This window comes from Colobus angolensis, unplaced genomic scaffold, assembly GCF_000951035.1.
Source record: "Colobus angolensis palliatus isolate OR3802 unplaced genomic scaffold, Cang.pa_1.0 Scaffold239, whole genome shotgun sequence".
Classification (NCBI taxonomy): Eukaryota; Metazoa; Chordata; class Mammalia; order Primates; family Cercopithecidae; genus Colobus; species Colobus angolensis.
In genome coordinates this window covers 1,635,425-1,646,451 of record NW_012115588.1, presented here as the reverse complement: position 1 = coordinate 1,646,451, position 11,027 = coordinate 1,635,425, and the positions used below count along the sequence as shown (strand labels likewise).

The 11,027-nt window shown below is 45.9% G+C and overlaps 1 protein-coding gene across 1 annotated transcript in view; it reads left to right on the top strand.

The window, feature by feature from the left end:
• Positions 1 to 11,027, top strand: part of ARFGAP3 (ADP-ribosylation factor GTPase activating protein 3) — a 64,848-nt gene that overhangs the window by 7,196 nt on the left and 46,625 nt on the right. The window contains exons 2-3 of the mRNA XM_011945140.1: positions 4,191 to 4,309; positions 10,636 to 10,708. Coding sequence (XP_011800530.1) covers positions 4,191 to 4,309; positions 10,636 to 10,708 — 192 coding nt within the window. The remainder of the gene's footprint in view (positions 1 to 4,190; positions 4,310 to 10,635; positions 10,709 to 11,027) is intronic.

Sequence of the window (11,027 nt, the reverse complement as noted above, 5' to 3'; positions counted from 1 at the left end):
AAAAGAAAAAAAAAAAACTGATGTTCTGCTAGCCACATGTTGACTTTGGTTTGGGATTGCATATCAAATCAAAGCACAGTCCCTGCTTCCAAAGCATAGCCTCCTGGTATAGCAGGAGGATCAAGGCAGCATTTATGGGAGCCAGACCTGTATTTCTCACCACTTCTGACCTCCACATGTCCCAGTCTCCACTTGTTAGCTCCTCTACCCCTACAAACTGCTCCACCATGTGCATTTATTTGCATTTAGTGAGCACCTGTGTTGTGCCAGGCATGGTGCCAAGTTCAAGTGAATAAGGTAGACGTGGCCCCTCCTCATGGGGCTACATTTTAGCAATCCTTTAGCTTAGGTGATGGGTCAGGAGGATGCCAAAGCTGCCTCCCTCATTAGGAACCTCACTGCTCTCTTCTTGTAGCCAGTCTGGTGACCACCTTAGAAGTGATTCTCAAACTTGGCCCACTCTGGGCTGTGTACCCAAAATCTCTGCCATCACCTCTACCAAAAATCCTTTGCATCGTGTCCTTGCTTACTAGGAAACAATCTTGTAACCAATTGTCTTGCCCACTGGACTGCTAGACTGTGGGCTCCATGTGGGCAGACTTCCTGAACCACGCTGGTATGTCCACTTGGTATGTGCCAGGTACACTTGACAGTAAGTGCACAGCAACTGATAGTTGAGTGACTAGGTGAGAAATTACAAACAGCCTGATGGGGAAGAACAGCATCTTTTGGCAGAGTCTGTCGTGTTGTTTGATGCCCCATAGAAGAGGGTTCCCCTAATGGCCATCACCACAGGGCATTTGAATTTGCATGTCTTCCCCACTTCTCAGTGAGCTCTTTAAAGACTGGCACCAGTAGGGGTTCCCCTAGTATTTGCGCTGCTACTTTTTCATACCTCATCAACTGCCACATGTCTGACATACAGCAGGTGATCAGTAAACACCGAAGTGAATCCCCTGGCCTCTTTTTGTGTCAGTTGTCATTCCATCCCCATTATTCAATGTGCCATCAGTGTGAGCGTATTGTGGTGAGGGGCTTTAGAAAACCCCCTCGTGTTTCCTCTCTTGTACTGCCCTCAAAAGACCAGAAGCCAGATTTTGCTTGATAATGATAGGTTAGACAGCCTTCATGTAAGTGGTTCTGCCTATAAATTATCTTTTTTTACATTTTTTAATTTTTTTTATTTTTTATAACAGGGTCTCACTGTTGCTGAGGCTGGAGTGCAGTGGAGTGATCTCAGCTTATTGCATCTTCCGCCTCCCAGGCTTAAGCGATCCTCTCACCTCAAACTCCTGAGTAGCTAGGACTACAGGCGTGTTCCACCACGCCGGCTAATTTTTTTTTATTTTTTTGGTAGAGGCAGGGTTTCGCCACGTTGCCCAGGCTGGTCCCAAACTCCTGAACTCAAGCGATCTACCTGCCTTGGCCTCCCAAAGTGCTAGGATTACAGGTGTCAGCCACTGCACCCAGCCTATGTATCTAATTATCTAATACATTTTTTTTTTCCTGCAGAAAGATTAAAAACAATTCTATTGGAGGATTTTTTTTCCTATTCTGAGTTTAATGAGTTATAAATACTACTTTCCACAACAATCACTGTGTATTTTATGGGCCTAGCACACTTCCCATGTGTGACTCTGCTCGTTAGCACTGTGTATTTTAAAGTACTTTTATGCTCTTGTTGGTGAAGAATGTTGGGCTTCAGTGTCAGTGTTGAAGGGGCGAGTAATAATGTTTGAGCTGGCAATAAGTTTTTAAAGTTTTTCTTTTGATTAACAAATATTTACTGAATGCTTACCGTACCATGGGTAAGCCTGTTTTTCAGGCTGTGTGTGAGATTTAAAAGTACACAATTATTCAACAAACACTTATTGTGCATTTACCAAGTGCAGATTCTGTGCCAGTAGACAGGAAAGCAAGGTGACATGACGGGGCCAGACCTGGTGGCTCACACCTGTAATCCTAGCGTTTTGGGAGGCCAAGCGGGCCCAAATTGCTTGAGCCTAGGAGTTCAAGACCAGCTTAGGCAACACAGCAAGACCCCTGTCTCTACAAAAGAAAAAAATTAACTGGGCGTGGTGGCGTACACTTGTCCTAACTGCTTAGGAGGCTGAGGTGGGAGGATGGCTCAAGCTCAAGAGTTCGAGACTGCAGTGAGCTAGGACCGTGCCCCTGCACTCCAGCCTAGGAGACAGAGCCAAGAAAAGCCATAAAGCAGTAAACCAGGGCCATGCCACTGCACTCCAGCCTTGGTGACAGAGCCAAAGAAAGCCATAAAGCAGCAAACTAGGACCATGCCACTGCACTCCTGCCTAAGTGAGAGCCAGACCTTGTCTCTTTAAAAAAAAAAAAAAGCCATAAAGATTGGCAAAAGGGAAAGATTTTACCCCTATAAGAGCTCTCAGGGCCCTCAGTGGGCAGGGGACATAGTCCTCGGTTATGAACATGCATCTAAGAGTTATCAAAGTGACCTGGACAGAGTGAGGTGGTGGAGGTAGAGAAGGACACAGCATTTCATAAAGGAATATCTCTCTGTATTAGTTATCTATTGCTGTGTATCAGATCGCCCCCAACTTAGCATATGAAACAACAGATAGTTCTGAGGGTCAGGAATTTGGGGTGACTTAGCTGGCTGCTTCTGACCCAGGGTCTTTCATGAGGCTGCAGTCAAGCTGTTGGCCAGGGCTGAGGTCATCTGGGAGCTTACATGGTGGTTGCAGGCCTCCTCTCCTCGCTGGCAGTTGGACCGAGGGCCTCAGTTCCTCAGCACTTCACCCTCTCCACAGAGCTACCTCAGTGTCCTCAAGACGTGGCACCTGGCTTCCCCTAGAGCTGGTGATCCAAGGTGGGGAGGGAACAGGAGAGAGAAAAAGAGCGGGGGGAGAGAAGAAAAAGCCATAGTGGAGAGAAGAAAAAGCCATAGTGTCATTTGTAACCCAGTCTCAAAAATGGCATGGTCATTTCTGCCATACACACACATAGACACACAGATCACCTTGGTAAAGTGAGGATGGAGATTACACAGGACGTGAATACCAGGAGGTGGGTTTCATTGGGGCCATCTTGGAGTCTGGCTGCCACAACTTCTTCCTCGGGCTGGGGAGAGAAGAAATATGTGCAACAGCCTGCCATCTGGTATAGCCAGTGCCAGGAAGGATGGTGGGGCTAGAGTGTTCCCAGGCAGGGCTGCTTCCCTCACTAGCATTCCTTTACATGACTGGTAGGATCCCTGCTGAAGCTTCAAGGATAAGGCATTGTTTGACATGGTACACAAACCTAAATTCTCTTCACTATGTGTAGTGTGCGTTTTTAAAATATGTACATGATAGGCCAGGCAGGGTGGCTCACGCCTGTAATCCCAGCACTTTGGGAGGCCGAGGTAGGCGGATCACGAGGTCAGTAGATTGAGACTATCCTGGCTAACATGGTGAAACTCCGTATCTACTAAATATACGAAAAATTAGCCGGTTGTGATGGCGGGCGCCTGTAGTCTTAGCTACTCAGGAGGCTGAGGCAGGAGAATGGCATGAACCTGGGAGGCAGAGGTTGCAGTGAGCCGAAATCATGCCGCTGCACTCCAGCCTGGGCGACAGAGCGAGACTCCATCTCAAAAAAATAGATAAATAAATAAAAATAAATAAATAAATATAATAATCTGTAATATACTATATAAATCTTATAGTAAACTGGGCACAGTGGCTCATGCCTGTAATCCCAGCACTATGGGAGGCTGAGGCTGTCAGATCACCTGAGGTCAGGAGACCGAGACCAGCCTGGCCAACATGGTAAAACCCCGTCTCTACTAAAAATACTAAATTAGTCGGGTATAGTGGCGCGAGCCTGTAGTCCCAGCTACTCTGGAGGCTGAGGCAGGAGAATCAATTGAACCCAGAAAGCAGAGGTTACGGTGAGCCGAGATCGCACCACTGCACTCCAGCCTGGGTGACAGAGCGAGACTGTGTCTCAAAATAAAAAAATACATAATATAGTAATTAACCATACTAATTTATAATTAATATAATTATATATAATAATAAAAGAACAAGGTGAGATATTTTCTAATATTACAATCCCAAAGTTTACATTATAAAGGCTAAGCAGTTTTCAAGCTAAGTCATTTACTATATCTTATAGGATAATTTATTTGGCTAACATAAGTTAGTAACTGAATTTAGCATTTTTTTTTTCAGGTGTGTTTTGATTGTGGTGCCAAAAATCCCAGCTGGGCGAGCATAACCTATGGAGTGTTCCTTTGCATTGATTGCTCCGGGTCCCACCGGTCACTTGGTGTTCACTTGAGTTTTATTCGGTAAGTGAATCTTCTCTCATTGGGGTGAAAGTGATTACATTGTTACATGGGTGGGTTTTTTTTCCCTTTTTTCTTTTCTTTTTTTGAGACAGGGTCTTGCCTTGTCACCTGTCACCTTTGCTGCAGTAGTGCCATCATAGCTCACTGGGCTCAAGCGAACTCAGCCGGTACAAAAACATAAAAAATGTTGTGGTGTGATGATGTATAACTGTAGTCATCGTTACTTGGGAGGCTGAAGTGGGAGGATCACTTAAGCCCAGGAGTCAAGGCTGCAGTGAACTAGTGAGACCCTGTCTCTTAAAAAAAAAAGAAAAGAAAGAAATTTAATTTTCAGTGTTGCCATACAATATTAAAAGGTGAGGCCTTTAAGAAGTGATTGAGCCCTCATGGATGGATTAATCCATTCCTGGATTAATGGGTTATCATGTGAGCGGCTTTATAGGAAGAGGAAGAGAGACCTGAGCTAGCACGCTCAGCGTTCTCACTAGGTGATGGCCTGTGCTGCCTCTGGACTCTGCAGGGTCCAGCCAGCAAGAAGGTTCTCACCAGATGTAGCCCCTTGACCTTGGACTTCTCAGCCTCCTTAACTGTAAGAAATCAACTTCTTTTCTTTATAAATTACGCAGTTTCAGGAATTGTGTTACAAGCAATGGAAAACCGATTTATGATAGTTATCTTCTAATAATTCAGCAGTACGAAGTACCGACTCATGGGAGAAGGGGAATCAGGTGCTGTGGGTCTGTCCTATGTCCACCAAAGTGCAGAGTTTATGTCAACGATGAGACGCTCTCCTTGTATCAGGGCTTCACTTCCAGCGTAATCTTATAGATCTGGCTTCCAAGGACACTAACATCACAAAGCCTGAGTGAATGATTTTTAGTGGCAGTTTCAAATGTTTATAACATGAAGGTCTTTTTTCTCCTTTTATCTGAAGACTTGGGTTGCATTGGCCCCTGTGGTGAGTAAACCATCTTCTACTTCTGATACTCTACAGCGATAGCCCATATGGGGCCTGTGCAAAGCATCAGAAGACACCACCTTTGGACAGACAGTCTGATGGGATAACCCCACAGGCCAGTGGGAGGCTGCACTATTTGTGAAGTGAAATAAATTGAAATAATAAAAGAAATAATGGAAAGATCCCCGGGGCTTGGAAGCCAAGCAAGGCCTGCATGTCAGCTGCCACAGGCCCTTGCCAGGACAGCTTCTGCAGGGCATCCTCAAACAGCCATGGCTTAGTCATTGCTGCCTTCCCCAGACAATCCAGAGATTTCCCTACTGCATCTTTTCTAGGGAAGGAACCAGTTAGGCTGCCCATTTGGAATTGTGGCAAGCAATCTTATATTATGACTTAAGGAATGTTGAAATATTGGTACAACGTGATTATTAAGAAGGAGCATTTGTTCCTATAAGGTAAAATCTATTATAATTGTTTGTTTGTTTGTTTTTTTGAGACGGAGTCTCGCTCTGTCACCCAGCCTGGAGTGCAGTGGCCGGATCTCAGCTCACTGCAACCTCTGCCTTCCGGATTCAAGTGATTCTCTTGCCTCAGCCTCCTGAGTAGCTGGGATTACAGGCATGTGCCACCATGTCCGGCTAATTTTTGTATTTTTAGTAGAGACAAGAGTTTCTCCATGTTGGCCAGGTTGGTCTTGAACTGCTGACCTCAGGTGATCCACCCACCTCGGCCTCCCAAAGTACTGGGATTACCCCGGCTGAAGCTTGTTTTTAGTGTACTTTGTTTTCCAGATTGATCGTTACTAGTTAACTTACGGTAACCTTCCCTGCCCAGAGCAGGTGAAGACTAGACACCAATACCTAGTCACTTCTCTTCCTTCTGTCTTTACTGTGTTCTTTCCCTCCTTCTTTCTGCTAAGTCTTGCCCATTATAATCTGGCTCTTACTTCTGGGTTAAGCCATTCCAGGAAACTGGGTGGTTTTATGATGTGTTCCTCCCTGAGGCAAGGACTGACCTAGAGCCTGAGGGTGGTACAGCAGGATCTGTTTGGGCCATTGCAGGTTTAATCACTGACCTTTTAAAAGTCAGATAAATAGAACTGTATGAATCACTGTGCTTGTAAATGATTCAAAAACAACAATTCAAATTCATGACACAACCTTAGGGCAGGAGTCTAGGATGTGGGCAAGAGAAAGTCAAGGATGAGAAGGTACTCGGTGTGGTTTTTGGTATTTTTAAGGCAGAGAAGAGCTATTCTTTAAATTTTTTATTCCTAAAAAAAATTGGGGGGCCGGACACAGTGGCTCACACATGTAATCCCAGCACTTTGGGAGGCCAAGGTGGAAGGATCACTTGAGATTGGGAGTTTTTTTGGTTTTTTTATTTGCTTGTTTTTTTTGTTTTTTGTTTTTTTTCTTTTAGACAGTCTCATTCTGTCGCCCAGGCTGGAGTGCAATGGTACGATCTCAGCTCACTGCAACCTCCGCCTCCTGGGTTCAAGCAGTTCTCCTGCCTCAGCCTCCCGAGTAGCTGGGGTTACAGGTGTGTGCCAACACGCTCAGCTAATTTTTGTATTTTAGTAGAGATGAGGTTTCACCATGTTGGCCAGGCTGGTCTTGGACTCCTGACCTCATATGATCCACCCACCTCAGCCTCCCAAAGTGCTGGGATTACAGGCGTGAGCCACTGTGCCCAGCCAAGCCTGGGAGTTTGAGGCTGTAGTGAGCTATGATCTTACCACTTCACTTCAGTCTGGGTGACAGAACAAAGACCCTGACTCAAAAAAATAAAATAAATAAAAAATAAAAAAACACCACTAGCTAACTGGGAAAAAATCCAAGCAGTCCCAAAACATGAAGTCTCTCCTCTAGAATACTTTTACCCTCTTCTTCCCCTCCCACTGCCAGACACACACACACACATGCACACACACAGCTTCCTGTGTGGCATGGGTGGTGTGCATGTTTAAATGGAGTTTTTTTCCTTTAACTAGAATTTCAAGTCAATAAATTTACAGAGGAAAAATAATTTATAAGTTATGGCTTTTGGCCGGGCGCAGTGGCTCAGGCCTGTAATCCCAACACTTTGGGAGGCCGAGACGGGTGGATCACGAGGTCAGGAGATCGAGACCATCCTGGCGAACACGGTGAAACCCCGTCTCTACTAAAAAATACAAAAAACTAGCCCGGCGAGGTGGCAGGCGCCTGTAGTCCCAGCTACTCGGGAGGCTGAGCCAGGAGAATGGCGTGAACCTGGGAGGCGGAGCTTGCAGTGAGCTGAGATCCGGCCACTGCACTCCAGCCTGGGCGACAGAGCGAGACTCCGTCTCAAAAAATAAAAAATAAAAAAAATTTTATAAAGTTATGGCTTTTGCCAAGCAAAAGGGGGAAGGCAGATTAGGAGTATATGGGGAGGGCAAGCTGCATTGGTTGCTGACTGCTCCCACAGTGGACCTGATTGAACTGACCTCTGCCCCTTTTCACCTCCATTGCTGGGATCTCCATATTTCAGGCTGCGCTTCCCCTCTAGCTCTGTTTCTTCTCAAGTTTGCCGTTATGTATTTCATGAGCTTATTAAAGGTGAATGGGATCCCTGCATCTATCTTGTTAGCATGGGGTTAGGGACAGGCTTAAATACAACATAAATAAGAAGATGGACTGCAAAGTTATGTATCAGAGTTGGAAACTTGAGTCCTGTGTCCACTTCTGGTTGGAAAATTAGGCAAAGTTTAAAAGAGGTAACGTTTGCGATGAACTTGGAAGGTTTGGTGAGGTTTTGATAATGGAGACAAGGCTGGGCGTGGTGGCTTGTGCCTGTAATCCCAGCACTTGGGAGGCCCAGGTGGGAAGATAGCTTGAGCCCAGGAGTTTAAGACCAGCCTGGGCAACTGAGACCTCATCTCTACAACAACAAAAAAAGATAATGGAGACAAGGGAGGGAATATTGAGGTCAGCGCTCGGACCTTCAGATATAGAAGTAGGAAAAAGCGAAATGCCTCGTAGTGAGTTTTTGTATGCACAGGAAAATAAAGAGAAGTGAGAGTGAAAGGAGAGGATCTGTGTCATATTGTGGAGCTCCTTAGCTTCCAGGCTGGGAACTAATACTCACTCCTGAGGCCCTGGACGGGTGAGGCATGCAGGGAGGCTGACTTAGCCTGGACAGAACAGGAGACAACGTCAGGAAGAGGTGAGAATGCAGGAGCTGGGATGCGGTGGGGCAGGGCGGTGGGGGAGGGCAAATATGAGCTGTCCTTTCCTGGCCTTGGGTGTGTTCCTTACCTCTGAATGTCTTACTTTCCTTCTCTTGAAAGTGAGGGTAAGAATACTAGGACCTGCCATATAGGGTGTTGGCAGGAGCAAGCAAAAGAGTCCCATACAGCCTGGCACATGGTGAGCCCTAGAACACGTTGATGATGACCAGGGCAGAATCTGGGCTCCTGCTCGGTGGACACTGGGGAGAATCTTTTTATGATGTTAGTGTAGAAAGGGTCTTTAGTAGAGACGCTCTGTCACCCAGTCTGGAGTGCAGTGGTGTGATCTTGGCTCACTGCAACCTCTGCCTCCCAGGTTCATGACCTTACAGAGTTAATCAAACAAGTTATAAACAAAGGACTGCTGGGAAGTAGTTACTGAGCTTGTCTATAAGTAAAACTCTAGATTAATAGTGGTATGCACTTTGGGAGGCTGAGATGAGGGGATTCCTTGAGGCCAGGAGTTCGAGACTAGCCTGGCTAACATGGCGAAACCACGTCTCTACTAAAATTATGAAAATTAGCCAGGCGTGGTTCCGCACGCCTCTATTCCCAGCTACCTCTGGAGGCTGGGGCACAAGAATTGCTTGAATCCGGAAGGCAGAAGTTACAATGAGCTGAAATCGCATCACTGCACTCTAGCCTGGGCGACAGAGTGAGACTCTGTGTCAAAAAAAATAAAAGGTATGGTTCACTGGGCATGGTGGCTCACACCTGTAATCCCAACACTGAGAGGCCGAGGTGGGAGGATTGCTTGAGCTCAGAAGTTCTAGACAAGCTTGGGCAACACAAGACCCTATCTCTATTAAAAAACAACAAAGAACAAACAAACAAACAAAAGGCCAGACACGGTGGCTCATGCCTGTAATCACAGTACTTTGGGAGGCCAAGGCAGGTGGATCACCTAAAGTCAGGAGTTCAAGACCAATCTGACCAACATGGAGAAACCCTGTCTGCTAAAAATACAAAAATTAACCAGGCGTGGTGACACATGCCTGTTATCCCAGCTACTCGGGAGGCTGAGGCAAGAGAATCACTTAAACTCAGGAGGTGGAGGTTGCAGTGAGCCAAGATCGCACCATTGCACTCCAGCCTGAGCAACAAGAGCAAAACTCCGTCTCAAAACAAAACAAAAAAAAAAGCCAGGCATGGTGGCTACCATCTACTTGGGAGGCTGAGACAGGAGGATTTCTTGAGCAATCCTGGTTGAGGCTGCAGTGAGCTGTGATCACACTTCTCTATTCCTAGGTGACGGAGTGAGACCCTGTCTCAAAAAGAAAGAAAGAAATTAGTAAATATAAGGGCAGCACAAAGGAAAGTTTTGGTGCACCTGAAGCTTCTTTTCTTTCTTCCTTGCCTGTTTTGTAAAAGGTATTCTACGTATACCCATTCTAAAATAGCCACATTCCTTTACAGTTAGTGTAAGGCAAGCTATTACTGAGTAACAGCCTCTGCTTTTTGCTCATTTCTGTGGATTCAGTATAAAGATTCTAACATTGTTGCTTTACAGTCGACCCCTTGGTGAATGTACATTGTTGAAGCTATACTCACTGCCTTGTTTCAGATTTACTTGTTTTACAGTGGAGAGAAGTCAGGCATAAGGTGTGCCAGGGGCAGGAAGTGCTTGTAGCTTTCACTTCAGGAGCATGAAATCTTGTGTTTTCTCTCCCTGCCGGTCGTGATGTTGGGTAGGTCTCTTCTACCTTGTGATGAGAGAATGAGCATCCTCCAGGCTTCTGGTAGGGATCAAACTGGACAAGTAGATCACCGACATGAAAACATCCAAACAGTGCATCTGTTTCGAGTAGAGACGCATTAACAAATTTTAAATTATACCCAACCAAGGATAGGAGGCAAAGGGTTGGTGTTGTTCCAGCAGCCTGCTGACACTTCCCATGTCCCTGTGCCCTGCATTCCAGGAAGGACGACAGGAGCCAGGGGTTGCTCGCGCCAGCCATCATCCACTCTGGAGTCCTGGCATCCCAAAAGTGGGGTCCTTGTTGACACAAACGTAGAATTCTTTAGAATCCTAAAAAGGAAACCTTGTTCTCAAAAGCTCGCTGATTTTGATCCTGGGGATAAAAAATATTAACGTTTAGTAATATTCTTTCCATTTAGATCTACAGAGTTGGATTCTAACTGGTCATGGTTTCAGTTGCGATGCATGCAAGTTGGAGGAAACGCTAATGCAGTAAGTTCATCTCAAACTCATCATTTTCCTTCTTGTTTAAATATTTGTTACATTATAATAGTAAAGAAGCTTAGGCTAGGTGCAGTGGCTCATGCCTGTAATCTCAGCCGTTTGGGAAGCTGAGGTGGGGGATCCCTGGAGCCCAGGAGTTCAAGACCACCCTGTGTAACATGGCAAGACCCTCTATTTATAAAAAACAAACAGGTCGGGCGCAGTAGTTCACGCCTGTAACCCCAACACTTTGGGAGGCTGAGGTGGGTGGATCACTTGAGGTCAGGAGTTCGAGACCAGCCTGGCCAACATGGAGGAACTCTGTCTC